The 18,146-nt window shown below is 37.3% G+C and overlaps 5 protein-coding genes across 7 annotated transcripts; 3 read left to right on the forward strand and 2 right to left on the reverse strand.

Annotated features, from left to right (window-relative positions):
- LOC104721948 (putative membrane protein At4g09580) lies at nt 1–2,041 on the forward strand. Its single transcript, XM_010440030.2, has 4 exons — nt 1–537; nt 954–1,224; nt 1,312–1,482; nt 1,553–2,041. Exons 1-4 carry the CDS (start codon nt 239–241, stop codon nt 1,682–1,684), a joined length of 873 nt encoding a protein of 290 aa, XP_010438332.1. The 5' UTR covers nt 1–238; the 3' UTR covers nt 1,685–2,041.
- Nucleotides 2,042–2,169: 128 nt separating this feature from the next.
- On the reverse strand, nt 2,170–5,190 carry LOC104721938 (calcium-dependent protein kinase 4). Its single transcript, XM_010440018.3, has 7 exons — nt 4,505–5,190; nt 3,733–3,876; nt 3,498–3,650; nt 3,283–3,398; nt 2,914–3,081; nt 2,592–2,816; nt 2,170–2,502 (listed from the first exon to the last, which is right to left on the reverse strand). The coding sequence occupies exons 1-7, from the start codon at nt 5,040–5,042 to the stop codon at nt 2,341–2,343; spliced, it is 1,506 nt and encodes a 501-aa protein (XP_010438320.1). The 5' UTR covers nt 5,043–5,190; the 3' UTR covers nt 2,170–2,340.
- Nucleotides 5,191–8,541: 3,351 nt separating this feature from the next.
- LOC147948497 (uncharacterized) lies at nt 8,542–9,549 on the forward strand. Its single transcript, XM_087467284.1, has one exon. The coding sequence runs from the start codon at nt 8,542–8,544 to the stop codon at nt 9,547–9,549; it is 1,008 nt and encodes a 335-aa protein (XP_087323410.1).
- A 3,620-nt stretch (nt 9,550–13,169) lies between these two features.
- On the forward strand, nt 13,170–15,516 carry LOC104721967 (receptor homology region, transmembrane domain- and RING domain-containing protein 4). The gene is made up of 4 exons (XM_010440053.3): nt 13,170–13,550; nt 13,773–14,018; nt 14,103–14,507; nt 14,589–15,516. Exons 1-4 carry the CDS (start codon nt 13,424–13,426, stop codon nt 15,149–15,151), a joined length of 1,341 nt encoding a protein of 446 aa, XP_010438355.1. The 5' UTR covers nt 13,170–13,423; the 3' UTR covers nt 15,152–15,516.
- Nucleotides 15,517–16,386: 870 nt separating this feature from the next.
- LOC109128426 (mitotic-spindle organizing protein 1A) lies at nt 16,387–18,146 on the reverse strand. 3 transcript variants are annotated; one of them, XR_015578557.1, is made up of 3 exons: nt 17,967–18,146; nt 16,702–16,943; nt 16,387–16,448 (listed from the first exon to the last, which is right to left on the reverse strand). XR_015578557.1 is itself a non-coding variant. In XM_019234700.2 (3 exons), the coding sequence occupies exon 2, from the start codon at nt 16,930–16,932 to the stop codon at nt 16,723–16,725; it is 210 nt and encodes a 69-aa protein (XP_019090245.1). In that variant the 5' UTR covers nt 16,933–16,943; nt 17,967–18,103; the 3' UTR covers nt 16,387–16,445; nt 16,702–16,722. The 3 variants fall into 3 exon arrangements, 2 of the variants coding, with proteins under 2 accessions (XP_019090245.1, XP_087338469.1); XM_019234700.2 differs by having other exon boundaries at nt 16,387–16,445; nt 17,967–18,103; XM_087482343.1 differs by lacking the exon at nt 16,387–16,448 and having other exon boundaries at nt 16,506–16,943; nt 17,967–18,103.

An 18,146-nucleotide genomic window follows, 5' to 3' on the forward strand; every position in this document is an offset into this window, starting at 1 on the left:
GAAGAAGGCATATCCTATGGTTGCAGTGAATCACAAATATTTTATTCTTAATCTTTGCGTCTGAACTGAAATTGTACATTTCCAACAAATATATATATATTAGTACTAAAATGTAAGAAACAATAACCAAAAAGCAGAGAAAAAAGAAAAAAGAAAAAGTTGAAACCTTTATTAGATTTTGTTGGTGAAATTCTTCAATTCCTTGAGAACTGGGTTTTCTCGAGAGAGCATTACAGTAATGGCGGCACCTCGGAATATAACAGGTGACGGCGGAGGAAGACAACAGCAGCTCGTGAAAGATGAAGAGAACGCCGCAGCGTCGTCGGCAGCTAAAGGAGGACTCGTAAACGATGATTCGCCCACGGGCAAACGCACCAAATCGGAGCGGTTTCCTCTGTCACGGTGGGAATTCGCCGTGTTTTTCATCGTCTTCCTCGTCTTCACCACCGGTCTTTTGTGTATTTACCTAACCATGCCCGCCGCTGAATACGGCAAGCTCAAAGTCCCGAGAACTATCTCTGATCTTCGATTGCTCAAGTGAGATTATAAAAGCTTCTTCCTTTTTTTTTGAATTGAAAGTGTTTAGCTTTGAGTTGTGTGTTCTCTTGAATCTGAATCCTAATTCAAAAACCCAGTTTGAAAGTTTGGATCTTTGGAGCAGCAAATTAGCTTAAAGACATGATTTTCAAAAGCAGCATTCTCATTTTTTTGTATGTGATTAGCTTGTTCTCTTGTTCTATTGATTGAGAATTCAATTTAAGCTTTTAGTAGTGTTATCTCTTGAATTTGGAGCCTAATTTCTAAAATCAAATTGAAAGGTTGGATCTTTCGAAGATTCTGAAAAAATGGGTTTAGAGAGCAGCAACATTAGCTTGAAGACTTGATTTGAAATGTAAATGTGATTTGGTTGGTCTTACTATATGATGATGATACATTTATGTGAATATATGCAGAGAGAATCTTGGGTCTTATGCAAGTGAGTACCAAGCACGGTTCATTCTAGGTTACTGCTCGACGTATATCTTTATGCAGACTTTTATGATACCTGGAACAATATTTATGTCATTGCTTGCTGGAGCTCTCTTTGGTGTGGTTAGAGGTTTTTTCCTTGTTGTCCTCAATGCAACAGCTGGAGCATGTTCTTGTTTCTTCTTATCGAAACTTGTCGGTAGGCCTCTGGTTAACTGGTTGTGGCCCGAAAAGTTGAGGTTCTTCCAGGCCGAGGTAAGTTCATTTTGTGTTATATTAGCATACATTACATCGCTTGTTCTTAAGGGTTAATGCCTTGATATCATTACTGCTTTGGATCAGATTGCAAAGAGAAGAGATAGGCTGCTAAACTACATGCTGTTCTTAAGGATAACACCAACACTTCCAAACCTCTTCATCAATTTGTCTTCTCCAATCGTTGACATACCCTTCCATGTCTTCTTTTTGGCAACTTTAGTCGGTCTTATGCCAGCTTCTTACATCACCGTCAGAGTGAGTCCTATTATTGTGGTTCTTTCACACTAAACAGGCAAATTTCATAACTTTTATTTCATGTATACAGGCTGGTCTGGCTCTTGGGGATCTCAGATCAGTAAAAGATCTGTATGATTTCAAGACTTTGTCTGTGCTGTTCCTCATTGGATCCATCTCCATATTCCCTGCCCTCCTAAAGAGAAAGAGAGTATACGAATGAAGACTGAATACCAAAGATATATTTATATAGATACTGAAGAGCAGCACCATACAGTCAGATGGCAGGATTTTTATGGTGTATATGAGCTCAGGCTAAAAGAAGAAGATCGCTTCCAAAACCACTAACTTTGGCTTTGATTGGTTTATTACTTTGTCGTCGATTCAAAGCCGTCCTTTGTAGTTCCTCATTCCCTTTGTAGCAACTTTTTTTTCTAGCTAGTTTTACTAAATCTCCTAAAAGATTGGATTTGTATATTGAATGTTGTTGATTCAGAGATCTGACTCTGCAGCCTATTGGCTTATGTAGTAACATGAATACATGATTATGTATATGCTTGAAGACATTGCTTTGACCAAATCCTTATGATGCCTGTAATCCAATTCATTGCATTTTGCTGCATTGTCCAGTTAGGTAATCAGATATTTGAGAGAGAGTAATTTTTTAGTCCTGTGAGTTTCTCTTATTCTTTTACACTAAAAAGACAGTTTCTAGGAAACTTAATAAAGGAAAATTATGGAGCAAAAATTATCCATACTATTACAAAATCTGAGAGTTTGCTCATCTACAAAAATAAAATCAAAAACAAAAAGAGAGATAAAAGATTCAGTATTTCTTTTGTGGGCTCTCATTTTTTTTAGTTCCAAAATGTATTATAATTAGTTTGGTGAGTCATCAGACTGTGTAGTGCTGCTGGTTTCCTCAACCCCAAAAGCGTCAGCTATATTGAAGTTCAAGTTGTTCATCATCGTTCTGCTCCTCCCAACTCCATCTCCTTTCTTCATCATCGCAGTAAACTCTGAGAAATCAATCCTTCCATCCTAACCAAACCAAGCATTTGCACCATCAGTTTTAACTCAAACTTACTAAGAAACAAGACAAAAGAAAACAGATCATGTAGGCTTCTTACATTGTCAAGATCAATCTCCTTGATCATGTCGTCAAGAGGAGTGTCACAGAGACCAAACTCTGTGCAGGCTTGTTGAAGCTCGTCAATGGTGATATAACCGCTACCATCTTTATCAAAGTACGAAAACGCAACCACCAAATTCTCCTCTCTCTCCATCTTGTTTATGTGTAACGTCGCTGCTAGGAACTCGCCGTAGTCTATTGTCCCACTGTTGTCTATATCCGCCTGCCAAACACCGTTTATGCATTGTGATTACCGCAGAACATCTTTAGTATGGAGAAATAGATAATTCTAAAAGATGGTTTTTGTTTTGTTATAATACCGCATCCATAAGAGACTTAATTTCTGATTCCATCAGTTCAGATCCGACTCTCTTCAGACCCGCTTTAAGCTCCTCGAAGGTGATTGTTCCACTGTTGTCTGTATCTATCATTTTGAACAATTCCTTCAGACCACCAATTTCTTCCTCTGAGAGTCTCTCAGCGATTACCTAACAAAGGAATCAGTTCTTGATAATAAGTAATGAGTTTGGAGATTAAAGGGCTACAACTCTCTTACTACTAAGGCCATTTTCTTAAATCTTATTCATATCTTAAAGATAGTTCTTGAAATGCATTTTCTTAATCAATCTTCCTAACCAGTAGATTAAGCAATGAGAGTGGAGAATAAAGAGCTACAACTTCTTGCTTACCCGTAAGGCCATTTTCTTAATTTTATTCATTTGCGAGAACTGCTTTAGACGCGACAAGACTGCCGGATCGAGTGGCTTATCTGGAGCAGCATGTTCATCAATAATCCACTGGTGACCTGATCATATCATCAGAGGAAAAACTCAGTTCACATATATAGGAATTAACAGCAAATATACATGTAGTGAGAGGAAAACAATCATTACGAATAACTTACACAATGCTTCATGTGCAGAAATACGTTTCTTAGGGCTCCTATCAAGCATTTTGTAAATCAAATCTTTAGCACCTTCTGAGATACTAGGCCATGGATCAGATTTAAAATCTATCTTCCCTTGCAAAATCTGTCTGAAGATTCCTGACTCGGTTTCTGCCAAAGACATAGAAGCATAAATCACACAAGCAATATGCTTGATTCGGTAATAACAAAGGAATTGGATTTATAAACTTACCAGCCCAGAAAGGTGGAACACCACTTAGTAAGATGTAAAGAATAACACCGGCACTCCACACGTCTATCTCTGGTCCATAACATTTTTTCAGAACCTCAGGTGCAACATAATACGGACTTCCAACTACATCATACAGATACTGCCCTGAAGAGGCAAAATAACATAACGACAGATTTGTTAGTCTCATCCCAGCTCTGATAGCATTGCTGCATATGCTTATGTTACATATAACAAAACCTTGCGATTAACACATTCATATATCACAAGTTCCCAACTAAATGTCGAATCACGATTCAGAAAAATAAGTCCAAAAGATATCATTGTTTCCCTAACAATGGTCAAGCAGCAATATTGAATTGACCATTCAACAAAGATCCTGCAGATAGCATATCAAGTAATCTGTTTCTCAGCATCAAACAAGACAGTTCTTGATAGTGTATCAAAAAAGCAATCAAGGAACTAATGAAGACAAAACCATTTGATTTCATAGTCTAAAGGATGAATCAAAGAACCAAATGCATCGCTTCTTGATAGATGCATACATATTTCTCAACTAAATGTCAAAACCTGATTACAAAAAATTAAACCTTTTCGTAACAATGCTCAAGCGGCAAATCTAAAAAGACCATTCAAACAAACAGATTCAAACCATTTGTTGGATCAAGAAACCAAACAAGACATTTCTTAAAGAAGCAATCAATCAAATCAACCAATGAAGCAATAAAAATCCATTTGATTCCAATCAAGAAGTGATGAATCAAAGAAGTAGTACCTGGCTTGTAGAAGACAGACAAACCAAAATCAGTAGTCTTGAGCTTAGCATCATCATTAGGACTATCAAACAAGAAATTCTCAGGCTTGAGATCTCTATGCATAACACCAAGAGAATGACAAGCCTCAACAACACCAAGAATAGTCTTAATCAACTTAGCAGCCTCACGCTCACTAAAATGCCCTTTAGATACAATCCGATCAAAAAGCTCACCACCTTCACAAACCTCCATAACAATGTGTACAAAAACAGAGTCTTCATAAGTACCCTTGATCCGTACCACATTAGGATGCTCAGAGAGATGATGCATGATCTGAATCTCACGCCACACGTCTTCGTAGTCTTCACGGCACACAAGCTTACGTTTCGGGATTGATTTGCAAGCGTAGTTAGCTGACGATGATTTCTCTGTGCATAGATAGGTTGTACCAAATTGGCCTTGGCCTAGCTTTTTGCCGAGGAGGTAGTGATCTCTTAATCTTGGTGTCTCGTATGGAAGAACACTGTTCGAGGGTCTTCTTGGGTTTGGTTTCTCCATCTTCTTGGTTTCGAAAGTCTCTGGCTTTTTTGGTTTTTAATCAAATGAGGAGGAAGATGGATACGAAGTTTACGAACCCTTTCTTCTTCGTCTTCTTCCATTGTTTTATGTTGTTGTTTGACTCGTCTTATGCAATTATTATTTTATTATTATTGCTCTTTTATTATCCCGTGACCATCAACATTTAATTTTGTTTTTACCAACTATACTATCACAATAAATTGAATTGAAGAAAAAAAAAAAAATCTACTGAAAAGATTTCAATTATTGAATCGGATGAGAAAAGAGAAAAAATTGAAACTTGAAAGGGACAAGCCATTTATGGATTTTACTATACAATTTTGTTGTGATATAATTTGTGAGCTACAATTTTAAAAAATTTCAGTTTTTTCTTTATACTATTTATCTAATAATTTATTCACTATACTACCAAATTGGATCCAAAGTATGAGACAAGTACTAATATAATTTCATTGCAAATCCTAGCTGATTTGATGTTTTTTTTATATGTAATGCAGAAAATGACAACAAAAAAAACTGTATAAACTTAGTTGGATTGGCTAAATTTGGAGATCTAAAATGACTCTAATATTTGGATGTAAAAATTGAGTATTAGTTTAACAAAATAAACAATAATATACATTGGGTGTGTCTTGTGTGGATAAAAGACCAAACCGAAAGACTCACAAAAGTGGGATTGTCTTCGACTTAGCGGCCCACAAAATTACATGAAGTATAGTCTCACTCGAATAGTAGTATTTTGTGAGTCTTTTTATTCACAATTCTACGCCATTTTCACAAAATTATAAACAAAATAACAATATCTCATAGGACATATAAAGTTTCAAAATAACTAAACACGAAAACGCGTGGAATAAATCACAAAACAATTAAAAGCGTTTAAAGTAAGGATCGATCGTACATGCATGATGCATCAGCCAGCCAAAATTATTCTTCAATTCAAGTACTTCTCCTCCATTCACGTGTCTAATCAATATTAGTTTACGGGGTTAACTAGAACTGCAGGTAACTAGTTTAAAATCTATACTAAGTATAACTCATCATCTATTGGTCTAGAGTTCTTATATCGGTCATGCAAAATTTCACGAGACTTAAAACAAAAGTTTTTTTTTTTTTTTTGATTAAAACACTAAGTAATGTGGCAAGTGGAAAACACGTCGTTTGGTATTTTATTTGACATATAAAAACAACTATAAGAAGAAAACTCGAAGTTAAAACGAAACCTCGTCGTCCCATCGGAGACGTCATCAGCTCATTTGCAAGAGTGATAAACAAATAAAGAATGAAGAGACAAATTGGAAATGGCCGGATTTAAGAAAACAGGCCAATAACATTAGGTTAGATTAATCCATGAATTCGATAAAAATCTTACAATTTAGACAATATAAACTAGAAAAAAAAATGACAAAAGTATATAAAATTAAATAGTTAAATACGATAAAATAGCGGTACAACAGTATAAAATTTGGAAATGTCATTTTTCTATTGTTGTTTACTTTTTAATATGATTGATAATTTAATAAGCGATATACACCGCTATAGTACCAATCAAAAACATTATTGTGTCGATACAATAAAGTAGTTCCCGAAGAATTTAACTTATCAAACAAAAAATCTAAAGAGAAAGAAAAAGACAAAGATTTATGAATACTAGGAATAACGTGTTGACTACTTCACTAATCAGAACATGCAATGTACCAGACACCAATAATCTGTTTTTAAAAATATCCGTATATATATCTTTTACATTGTTGAACTATTTTTTTCTGGGTTTAACATTAAATAAAACCAAATATATATTGTCTTTAACTGAAGAACATGAATTTTCTCTCGTTATTCTATTTAGAAAATGTCAGAGATATATTACCAAGAAAAGGAAAAAAAAACGTCAGAGATAGACTTAGATCGAAGGGTCGTAAATCGAAATCTATATAAACAATTCACCGACATGCATGCAAACGTGCCAGCGAATGGCACAAGAACCAGTTTTCATCATATTAAGTTGGGTTGAGTTCACACGGCTTTGGCAGCTTTGCACTGCACGACCGCAAGTTGCAAACTTCATCGTCGTGAACACCACTCTTAATTTTGGTTTCTTTTTAAAATAGACTTGAAGTAATTATCAAACATTTATTTATTTCCAATAAAGGCCAAAAGGAGAAAAAAACACAAATTTTTTTTTTATGTATATGCATACAAGTCCCATATAATATAATTTACACTCGTAACATATACTATCTAAACATTTCAAACTAAGCATCATGTATCTATTTATTTAAAAGGAAATATTAAACTCAAACGTGGAATTATTTAATTTCTTCAAATGAGACGATTATTAGAAAACCTACCAGTAGTCTAGTACTATGTATTTGTTGCCTATGATATCATTCAAATAAAATTTATCTTGTATTCAGTTAAATCATCATGCTCATTAAATATTATAAACGAAGATTTATATCACAAACGTGACCTTGACAATTAGTCTATTAAGTTTTACTAGTATCACTTTATTATCCAAACTTGAATCTTTATAATGCATATACATTATAATATGCTTGCAACATACGAAACCAAATTTGAACTTTTGAATCAAACAAACAATCAGAACCGCGACAAAACAAGAGACTCGTTAGATTACTCAATTTGTGGCATGATAGCATTTCTAAAAAAATTGTAACAGGAGACAAACAAAATAAATTTTGCATAGGAACAAAAGAGCCCAATTTTGGAGGGGTAAAGCTAATGTGATTATATAGGCCCAAAAACAAAAGGGCCCAAAATTTTATTTAATTATTGCAATTTGTAGGATTATTTTGTAAGAGGACTACATTTTGTAAATCTTTCTGATTTTCTTTACTATGAGGTATGAGCATATTATTACTCACTCAAATTGTTAATTTCTAACGGATTATTTGAATCTTTTCTCCTTTGAAATTTCAAAGAATTAGGAACAATGTATCTACAGTCTCATATATGTACTACCATCCAATGAGAAGTATATGTTAAATACCAAAACACCATTCCTGCTTTTTTTTTTCTTGGCAAACCCAAATAAAAAAACTATTAAAATCTTTTTTAAAAAAGAACTAGACTTTAGGTAATCTCTAATTTTTTCAATCAATTACTAGGTACAGATGAAACGTCTAACGATTTAGTATAGAAATTAAAAGTTGTTGGAGTCAGTTAAGTTGTTTTGTTGTTGTGTTCTGTTTTTGTGTTGTGTTCTGTTTTTGCGTTTTATTTGCTTCAGTCATGTTGTTTACCGAGTCAATGTTATGTTAGAGTCAAGTGGCTTAAGTTGGGTTAGTGGTCTTAGTTGTTTCCTATTTTCTCGTTGAGTCAGTTCTTGTTTATGTAAGCCACTATAAAAGGCACTTGCAGTTCACTAATGAAAGTTAAGGGATTCTGGTGCAAAACTGTATTTCACATTTGGTAGCTGAGCAAACTGTTAATCCCAGCGAGAGAGAGAGAGAGAAAGATGAGCGACGAGAAGACATTGACAAAGATTCCTCACTTTGATGGTCACTATGATCATTGGAGCGAGCTGATGGAGAACCTTTTGAGAGCAAAGGGTTTATGGAGTTTGGTAGCAGACGGTTACACCGAGATGGCAGCAGAGGCTGAAGCAACCGCCGCACAAATGAGAGATCAGGAGGATCTGAAGATGAAGGATCACCAGGTGAAGCATTTTCTGTTTCAAGCGATCGATCGAACGGTGTTTGAACAGATCTTGGATCGGAGGACGTCCAAGATCATCTGGGATTCAATGAAGAAGAAGTTTGGAGGTAATGAGAGAGTGAAGCGATCTCTTCTCAACACTTTGAGAAGAGAGTTTGAGGTCTTATCAATGAAGATGGATGAGACTGTCGATGATTACTTTGAGAGAGTCATGGCGGTTTCAAACAAAATGAGGATTCTTCGAACCTTAACTGAAAAATTCACTTACGTGGTGGTGTCGATCGAGGAGTCCAAAGACACAGGAAGCATGTCCATTGATGAATTGCAGAGTTCACTATCGGTTCATGAAAAGAAGTTCAAGAAGACACCTCTTGAAGAAGAAATGCAGGCTCTAAATGTGAATGTCCAAGGAAGGGGCAGAAGATCATTTAGAGGCCGAGGCAAGGGAAGAGGAGGAAGAGGTCGTGTTTTCAACAAAGCAACGGTTGAGTTTTACAAGTGTCATGGTCTGGGACATTTTCAATACGAATGTCCAAAGTGGAACAACGAGGCACACTATGCTGAGATTGGTGAGAAAGAAGAAGTCTTACTAATGGCGTATGTGGAGCTTCTTGGAGCACAACGAAGTGATGTGTGTTTTGTGGACTTTGGGTGCTCAAACCACATGTGTGGAGACAAGAAGATGTTCTCGGAGCTGTTCACAAATTTCACTCATCATGTAAAACTTGGTAACAACCACAAGCTGGAGGTTGCTGGAGTCGGTATGGTGAAATTTGTTCTTGGGGGGAGTAACGTATGCTGTAAATGATGTCTACTATGTTCCTGAGTTAAGGAACAACTTGCTGAGTGTTGGACAGCTTCAAGAAAAGGGGATGGATCTGCTATTCAAGGGAGGAGAACAAAAGACGTGTAGCATTTTTCATCCGACAAGAGGGAAGATAGCCGAATCTGTCATGACTGCAAATAGGATGTATGTGTTGATTGCTGAAAAAAGTGGAAGTAAGGGTGAAGGAGAAGCGTTGCAATGTCTGCAAGTTGATGCTCCTGACAATACCGAACTATGGCACCATCGCTATGGTAACTTAAGCTACAGTGGTTTACTCACTCTGCATAACAAGAAGATGGTCAAGGGCTTGCCAGAGATTCAACAAGTCAAAGCAACCTGTGAAATTTTTGTGAAAGGGAAGCAACATCGAGTGCTTTTCCCTAAGCAAAGCACATGGAGAGCAACCGAGAAGCTGCAACTCATTCATTCCGACTTGTGTGGTCCGATCACTCTTTCATCAAACAGCCAGAAGAGGTATTTGATCAGTTTCATTGATGATTTCTCTAGGAAAACATGGATCTACTTTGCCTTAGAGAAATCAGAAGCTCTGTATCATTTCAAGGTGTTCAAAGCATTTGTTGAAAAACAAATTGGGATGTTCATCAAATGCTTAAGAACATATCATGGTGGAGAATATAATTCTGGAGAATTCAAGGAGTTTTGCGACAAGCATGGAATCATGAGGCAGCTGACTACTGCATACACTCCTCAACAAAATGGAGTTGCTGAGAGGAAAAATCAAACCATCATGAACATGGTGAGAACAGTTATGCGAGAGAAAGAGATCCCACGTTCGTTCTGGCCTGAAGCTGTAGCATGGGCAACTCATGTTCTCAACAGATCACCTACAGTGGCTATGAAAGACAAAACTCCGAAGGAAGCATGGAGTGACAAGAAGCCATCAGTGGAGTATTTCAAGATATTTGGGTGTTTGGGGCATGTGCACATTTCTGATGTCAAACGAACCAAACTTGATGACAAAAGCGTGAAGTGTGTCTTGCTAGGCTACAGTAGTGAATCGAAAGCTTTCAAGATGTACGATCCAGTGGAGAAAAGAATTCACATCAGCCGAGATGTGATATTCGAAGAAGAGAAGAAGTGGATTTGGAAGAAGAAGTGGATTTGGAAACAGATTCATTCAGCTGAACCGGATACTGAACTTGAGTGGGAGAACAATGAAAGAGAGGAGATGAATGAAGAAGGTGATGAGAATGAAGAAGCTGAGCAGAATGATGCAGAGGATGAAAACATCGAAGTTGCAGCACCTCAAGTTGGAGAAACCAGAGTTCGAAGACCACCAGTATAGGCTGCAGACTATACCTCTGGAGAGTAACTGTCTGACACGGAGGAAGAAATCAACATGGCAAAGGTCAATGTTTTCAATGCTGATTATCTTGCCTTCATGACCATCTCAGATCCCACACAGTTTCAAGAAGCAGCTCAACATCAAAAGTGGAATGAAGCGATGGATGCAGAGATGAGTTCCATCGAGAAAAATCAAACATGGTCCCTCACTGCACTACCAGATGGAGCTAAAGCAATCAAAGTTAAGTGGATTTACAAGACCAAACTAAATGAGTTAGGAGAGGTGGATAAGTTCAAAGCGAGATTAGTCGTGAAAGGCTATGCACAGGAGTATGGAGTGGACTACACTGAAGTATTTGTTCATGTAGCTCGAATGGACACTGTGATAATGATTCTTGCTGAAGCAGCTCATAGAGGATGGGGAGTTTATCAGTTAGATGTCAAATCTGCATTTTTACATGGCGAGCTAGAAGAGGAGGTATATGTGGAGCAACCTCAAGGTTATGAAGTTCTAGAAAAGGAAGAAATGTTCTACAAGCTGCACAAGGCTCTCTATGGGCTAAAACAAGCACCACGAGCTTGGTTTAGCCGCATAGAAGCGTACTTTGTCCAAGAATGCTTCACTAACAGTCCAAATGAACAGACCTTGTTCATCAAACGAGTTGGACGTAACATTTTGATTGTTAGCGTTTATGTTGATGATTTGCTGTTTCACGGGGAACAATGATGAGCTGCTAGAAGAGTTCAAGTGTTCCATGAAGAAAGAGTTTGACATGACAGATCTGGGGAAGATGAGATATTTTCTCGGCATAGAGGTGATACAATCAGAGAAAGGTATCTTTATTTGCCAAAGAAAATATGCTGCTGAGGTTATTGACAGGTTTGGAATGCAACATCACAATCCGGTCTGCAATCCGATTGTTCCTGGTCAAAAGATTGGTCGAGATGAAACTGGTGAGAAGGTTGATTCAACTTTGTACAAGCAAATGGTGGGGAGTCTGATGTATCTAACTGCATCACGCCCTGATCTTATGTTTGTGGTATGTCTACTCAGTCGCTTTATGGCTTCACCTACTCAACTGCATCTTGTTGTAGCAAAGAGAGTTCTGCGCTATCTCAAAGGAACGTTAGAGTGTGGCATTTGGTTCAAGCGGGGAACAATGAGTGACTTGGTGGCGTACACAGACAGCGACTATGCAGGTGATATAAATGACAGCAAGAGTCATCAGGGTATGTGTTTATGATGAGTGGAGGAGCTGTGGCATGGTTTTCACGGAAACAACCCATTGTGACACTCTCTACTACTGAGGCTGAGTATGTCGCCGCTGTAGCTTGTGCTTGTCAGGCTATTTGGATGAGGAGAATACTAGAAGAGATCGGTCATGAACAAGCTAACAAAATGGTGGTTCTCTGCGACAACACTTCAACCATCAAACTGTCCAAGAATGCAGTCATGCACGGAAGGTCCAAGCATATACGGGTGTGTTATCATTTCCTGAGAGAGTTAACTAAGCAAGGAGTCATCAAACTCGTCTACTGCAACACGGAGTCGCAGCTTGTAGATGCAATGAGGAAATCATTGAAGCTGGTTTTGTTTCAGAAGGCTAGAGCAGCATTTGGGATGATCACTTTGAGTGAACTTAATCTCTCGGAGAGTTAAGCTCAAGGGAGGGTTTGTTGGAGTCAGTTAAGTTGTTTTGTTGTTGTGTTCTGTTTTTGCGTTATGTTCTGCTTTTGCATTTTATTTACTTCAGTCATGTTGTTTACTGAGTCAATGTTTTGTTAGAGTCAAGTGGCTTAAATTGGGTTAGTGGTCTTAGTTGTTTTCTATTTTCTGGTTGAGTCAGTTTTAATTTATGTAAGCCACTATAAAAGGTACTTGCAATTCACTAATGAAAGTTAAAAGATTATGGTGCAAAACTGAATACAAAAGTAACTTAAAACTTAAAAGTACTATAACTATAACTAGGATAGTTCTCAAAAAAATGGTTTCATTGAATTGTACTATTTTAGCATATCGGAGAAGAATCCAAAAGATGTCCCCCACCCCAAGTGATATAGAAAACTCAAAACTCATATAAAGATTTTAGATGTTGTAGTCAATAGAGACCATTCTTCTAGGTCTTGTTTTTAATTTATACATCCTCGCCACATCCTCATTTAGATATTTATCACAAAATTAGCAAAATACTTGTAACATCTACAACCTTGGAGATATATTTTTTTAATTTTGTAATTAGGACTTTTTGTAAAAACGAATACTTTAAGTACCTTTCCGAATAATTCCAAAATTAACAGTTACACTCTTATAAAAATAAAAAATTAAAACAAAATTAAAAAATGGTATACTCGGAACAATTCTAGATATTATTCTGAGAAGTCTTTGGTCTTACCCTCTCTCGCTCTTCTATGGAAGAAGAAGCTCAAGTGTTCATCATCATCATCCATTAAAACCCTAATTACTTTTCTTCAGTTTCTTCTTCCGATTCCTTCTTTCTCGATTCGTTTTTTTTTTTGGGGTTTTACTTCGATTTCGTCTAAAGCTTATAGGATGAGTCGCCACGCTTCGATTGCAACAATCTTATCTCTGTTACTGATTTCACACTTGGCTTCTGCGAAAATTTTGTTGATCGGGAAAAACAAATCTCTCTCCTTTGACGATATCGAATCCAATTTCAGTAAGTTCTTGTTACTGTTCCATTCAATCCCCCACTTCTGTCCTGTTTTTTCAATCACTGTAATAAAAAACATGAAAAGTCATAGATTATGTAATGAAAATGAAATTTATGGAATTAGCTGATTAGGGTTTTGATCGTATGTATTGGAAGTGTGAAACTTTGTTGTCTTTTTCAAGTTATGTTTTATTTTGAATCTTTCAAATTTGGGTTTTTTTTTTCCAGCTCCGATGATTAAGAGATCGGATCAAGGTGGTGTGTTGTACGTAGCAGAGCCGCTTGATGCTTGTTGTGATTTGGTTAATACGGTGACTGTTGTTGTAAATGGATCAAGTGTTTCTCCTCGTCCTCCGTATGTGTTGATTATTCGCGGTGGTTGTAGTTTCGAAGATAAGATTAGAAATGCTCAGAAGGCTGGTTATAAAGCTGCTATTGTTTATGATTATGAAGATTATGGTTTCTTAGTCTCAAGTAATCACATCTCTCTCCTCCTCACGCTTTTGTATTGTTTTCTTGTTTTTGATTTGACTAATGATCTTGTGAACCTAATTGTAGTGGCAGGAAACCCCGCTGGTGTACTTATCTATGGTACCTTTGTCTCCAAAGCAACCGGGGAAGTACTTAAAAAGTATGCTGGTCGTACTGATTTTGAAGTGTGGCTTATGCCAAGCTTTGAGACTTCAGCGTGGTCAATCATGGCTATCTCTTTCATATCTCTCCTCGCTATGTCTGCTGTGCTCGCTACTTGCTTCTTCGTCCGTAGACATCGAGTTAGGCGGCGGCGTATAATGTCTCTTAGTGGCAGTGACTTTCCTCGTATGGCTAAAAACTTGCTAAGACGTATGCCTATTACAATATTTAACGGTGTTTGCGATGAAGCATCTACTTCTGTTTCTTGTGCTATATGCATTGAGGATTATCGCATAGGTGACAAGTTAAGGGTCCTGCCTTGCAATCACAGTAAGTGTTTTGAGACTCACTTTGAAGTATAAAGAATTCATGCGTAATCTTTTACTGAATGGTGGTTGTTGTCTTGGGCAGAGTTTCATGTTGGATGTGTAGACTTGTGGCTTGGCCAAAGGAGATCCTTTTGTCCGGTTTGTAAACGTGATGCAAGAAGCAACAGCATCGATATGCCTGCGTCAGAGCACACACCTTTGCTTTCTCCTAGTGTGACTCCAACCTCATCGTTTCTCTTATCATCATCCTCCACAACCCCGTTACAGTCGTCTTATGAGCTGCCAATATCTATCAGAGTAGAATCTTCTTCACCATCTACCTCAATGCAGCCACACACAGTGCCTATGTATCTCTCTCACTCTCGCTCCCACACAAGCTTCCAAAATGGGTCGTACTGGCGTTCCCCGCATATACCAGTCAGCCGAAGTTCAGCAGATCTCAGAAGATCTTACAACTCACCCCGCCAGGGTTCTTTGCCTCGTTCCCTCCACTCGAGATATACACACATACTTAGCCCAGGAAATGCATCAAGGAGCTGGGTTGTTGGGTCGTTAACAAGCCAGCGCGAGCATTCATTTCTTCAAAACGACTCACGCAGGGGTTTTGCTCACTTTTCGTCTGCGAGCTCTCTACCAGGTTGCTAAACAGGTAAAAAGGTAACACCGTACTAACCAAAAGCTACATCGTCGGTGCTCACTGCTTTGAAGAAGCAGTTGACTCCTCGAGGAATGAGGATGTTCCTCGGCTCTAATTCGTGACCATGCTGATTTTGGTAAACTAATAGAGTTGAAAGAGTGTTCAGTGTGAGTGGTATTCTTCAGCTGTACAGTTGTGGAGATTGATGAATGTGAGATGAGTGAGTTTGAAAGAGTAAAGCGTGTTTTTTGGTGAGTCAATAAACTAACAACCATTGAGTGTGGGTATATATAACTAGCATATCACTTTGGTTCGTTGTCTATATATACTTCCGCTTCTCTTTCACAAGTTTAAACATGTGATTTTTTCTTTCTTTCTACTGATGTACCACAGACTGATTTGACACAAAGGTCAAGTGTATGTAAGTGTTAAAAACTGAAGAAACACAAGTAATAGAACAAATCAAACACTCGAGTATCTGTATTGGCTAGGAGCCTAGGATTCTGAATCTAAAACACAGTGACGTCGTTCTATACTCGCTGGTTCGTATCTCAAGAACCCATTGTCCAACTCTATCTCTGGTCTCCAAGACTTTTCGATCAGTCCTTGCATTCCCTGACCTCGAGGCCGCACGATCCTTCATAGGAAAAAGGGAGAAGTGTCTCTATGTTTGCTTAAACCTGCCTGGTTCGAACATTCCCTAGCTTGCAAACCGAAACTGATACCAATCCCTTCATTACTTAACTTTCCTCACCAACATCCCAGTTCCTCAAATGTTGTCTCAGTTGGTTCAGAGATTTATTTAGGCGGATACGCAAAGGAAAAGAGAAGAAGCAGGAGAGCTCCCCAAGATGGGTGTTTTTTTCGAAAAGACGCAGATGTTAATGTTATCTACGGTAAGATCTGTGTTTGGAGGCTGCAGCAGCAAGCACTATGTTACCGAGAATTATGGAGAAGTTTACTACCCAAAGACAAAAACTGGGCATCCCAATTCCCAAGGGGGTGGTGGGTGGTGGGTGGACATGTTTATCGCGATAAAATGAGGTTTTGGTTTGAGCTCGACTGTTTGCTTGTTAGAGGTAGAGAGAATGACATATGGTTCAGGGCGAGGCTTTCCAAAACTGGTAAGCTAGTCTGTGGTGGTACATGCTTGTGTTTCTAAACGGTTTTAAGAGCTTTTTTTTTTTTTTTTTTTTTGTTATGGCGTTTTTGAACGGTTCATGCATATAAAAAGAAGTTATAATTAATCCACAAAGCTAAATCATACAAATAAAACAAATTACAATTCCTCCAAACAAATTTCTGCTAATCACACAAAAAAAGTAGTAACAACATTAACATACCAATCACAAAGAGTTGTAGCATAAAAAAAAAAAAAAAAAAAAAAAAAAAAAAAAAAAAAAAAAAAAAAAAAAAAGAGTTGTAGCATCCCCAAGTTTCCAATACCAGCAACATGAATTATGACCATTAATTCCATATGAAACATTTATTAGATATGAAAACAATAGAAAGAGACGGACTTGGGTAGACTTGGGCATATCGAGAGAATTTTCAGTACCTGAAGAGGGTTTAGGAATTATTATGATGGTGTGGTTGTGACAGAATCGGGAATAGACTCACGCCGAAGCTCCTTCACAACAGTAGCTAGAGCCTCAGGGTTGACACCAAGATCACAGAGAGCTATGAGGACTGACAAAGTATGCCGGTCCAGTCCCGTGTCCAAGATGTTTGACATGCGAAACACAAGCTCTAGCGACTCTCTTGCAGTCCGGGATGCCTCCTCATCCATATTGATCAGGCCTGTTAAAAATCCACAATTCGAAATTCGTAAGGTTGTTTAGCAAATTATAGAGTTTCTACCAACCAAATTAGAGGAAAAACATTTCCATCTGATCAAAGTTTTTGAATAAATCAATCAGATAAGCCTCAGCAGTTTATATCAGAGAACCATGACCTACCAAAAGCGAAAAAAAAAAAAGACTCTTATGAGATTTGAACATAAGAAATTAGGAACATTGCTTCAAACTTGGGAAGGTTCATACTACTAAAACATCAAAAAGAAAAAATGCTAAGTAATTTTGTCATTAGAATTGATGCATCTCAACTCAAAATCAGAATCCAAAGAGTGTTGATGAACTAAAAAAATCAACAAATATTAGCAGCCAAAACTGATAGGAAGCAAAGAAGATAATACTCTTCAATGTCACATAGATCGGATATAATGCTAAATTCTTGCCCATAGACTGGTCAATTGCAGTGAATCCATTCCATGGAGTCAACAAATCTATCCTCTCATACCATGAAAACTTGACTTTGAGCTTAAAGATAACTAAAACCTCAAAAGCTACAAACTTTTCTTTCACAAGATACACAAGAACTAGTACACTATCCTGAAAAGACTCTCAAGTTGTACATTGAAGTTTTATACAAGTTTTAAACCAAAGAGTCTTACACATCAAGATTAAGATCAAGATATTAAAAAGGTTTTAGCTTTCTAATGAAATTTTTGGTCTTTTCAGTTACCTGTGGCTACTAAACCAAGTCTAAAGCTATAGTCTTTGCAGAGAGCATATACAATACCCAGAAAAAGACTAATCGCTCAAATTAGATCTATCTATCTCCTTAACACTGATTCAAATTTGCTTCAGAGCTCAATACAAACTTGTCTTAACAGATCAATTGAATGATAAAAACAGAACACAACCCAGAAACATTCAATAAAGTAAAATAAAAAATGTATCTCAGGTGAAATCGAGAGAAGGATTGCCCAACTGGGTTCAATTAATAAATGTCGAATTCGAGAACGAAGATAAGAAAACTTACGATTTTGGAAACCGAATGCAAAAAAAAGTATGAAGCCTGGAGACCAGTCACAGTGAGACGGAGGAGGAGACGAAGATTGCTTTACGTTAGGTTTCTTCGGTTAACGGATTGATACGGTCAGTGATTGCTTAACTTTTTTTTTATTTTTTATTATTATTATTTTAAAGCATGAAGTAATAT

The sequence above is a fragment of the Camelina sativa genome, chromosome 2, assembly GCF_030686135.1.
Source record: "Camelina sativa cultivar CO46 ecotype springtype chromosome 2, ASM3068613v1".
Lineage (NCBI taxonomy): Eukaryota > Viridiplantae > Streptophyta > Magnoliopsida > Brassicales > Brassicaceae > Camelina > Camelina sativa.

What these genes read in the sequence shown, in the direction of transcription:
- LOC104721948 (XM_010440030.2), top strand. Translation starts at nt 239, where the DNA reads ATGGCGGCACCTCGGAATATAACAGGTGACGGCGGAGGAAGACAACAG. An exon ending in TCTGATCTTCGATTGCTCAA is followed by an intron (nt 538 to 953) that starts GTGAGATTATAA and finishes GAATATATGCAG; the next exon opens with AGAGAATCTTGGGTCTTATG. An exon ending in CTTCTTACATCACCGTCAGA is followed by an intron (nt 1,483 to 1,552) that starts GTGAGTCCTATT and finishes TCATGTATACAG; the next exon opens with GCTGGTCTGGCTCTTGGGGA.
- LOC104721938 (XM_010440018.3), bottom strand. Translation starts at nt 5,042, where the DNA reads ATGGAGAAACCAAACCCAAGAAGACCCTCGAACAGTGTTCTTCCATAC. An exon ending in TTCTGCACATGAAGCATTGT is followed by an intron (nt 3,399 to 3,497) that starts GTAAGTTATTCG and finishes TGATATGATCAG; the next exon opens with GTCACCAGTGGATTATTGAT. An exon ending in AGGAGATTGATCTTGACAAT is followed by an intron (nt 2,503 to 2,591) that starts GTAAGAAGCCTA and finishes TGGTTTGGTTAG; the next exon opens with GATGGAAGGATTGATTTCTC.
- LOC147948497 (XM_087467284.1), top strand. Translation starts at nt 8,542, where the DNA reads ATGAGCGACGAGAAGACATTGACAAAGATTCCTCACTTTGATGGTCAC.
- LOC104721967 (XM_010440053.3), top strand. Translation starts at nt 13,424, where the DNA reads ATGAGTCGCCACGCTTCGATTGCAACAATCTTATCTCTGTTACTGATT. An exon ending in TTATGGTTTCTTAGTCTCAA is followed by an intron (nt 14,019 to 14,102) that starts GTAATCACATCT and finishes ACCTAATTGTAG; the next exon opens with TGGCAGGAAACCCCGCTGGT. An exon ending in GGTCCTGCCTTGCAATCACA is followed by an intron (nt 14,508 to 14,588) that starts GTAAGTGTTTTG and finishes TGTCTTGGGCAG; the next exon opens with AGTTTCATGTTGGATGTGTA.
- LOC109128426 (XM_019234700.2), bottom strand. Translation starts at nt 16,932, where the DNA reads ATGGATGAGGAGGCATCCCGGACTGCAAGAGAGTCGCTAGAGCTTGTG.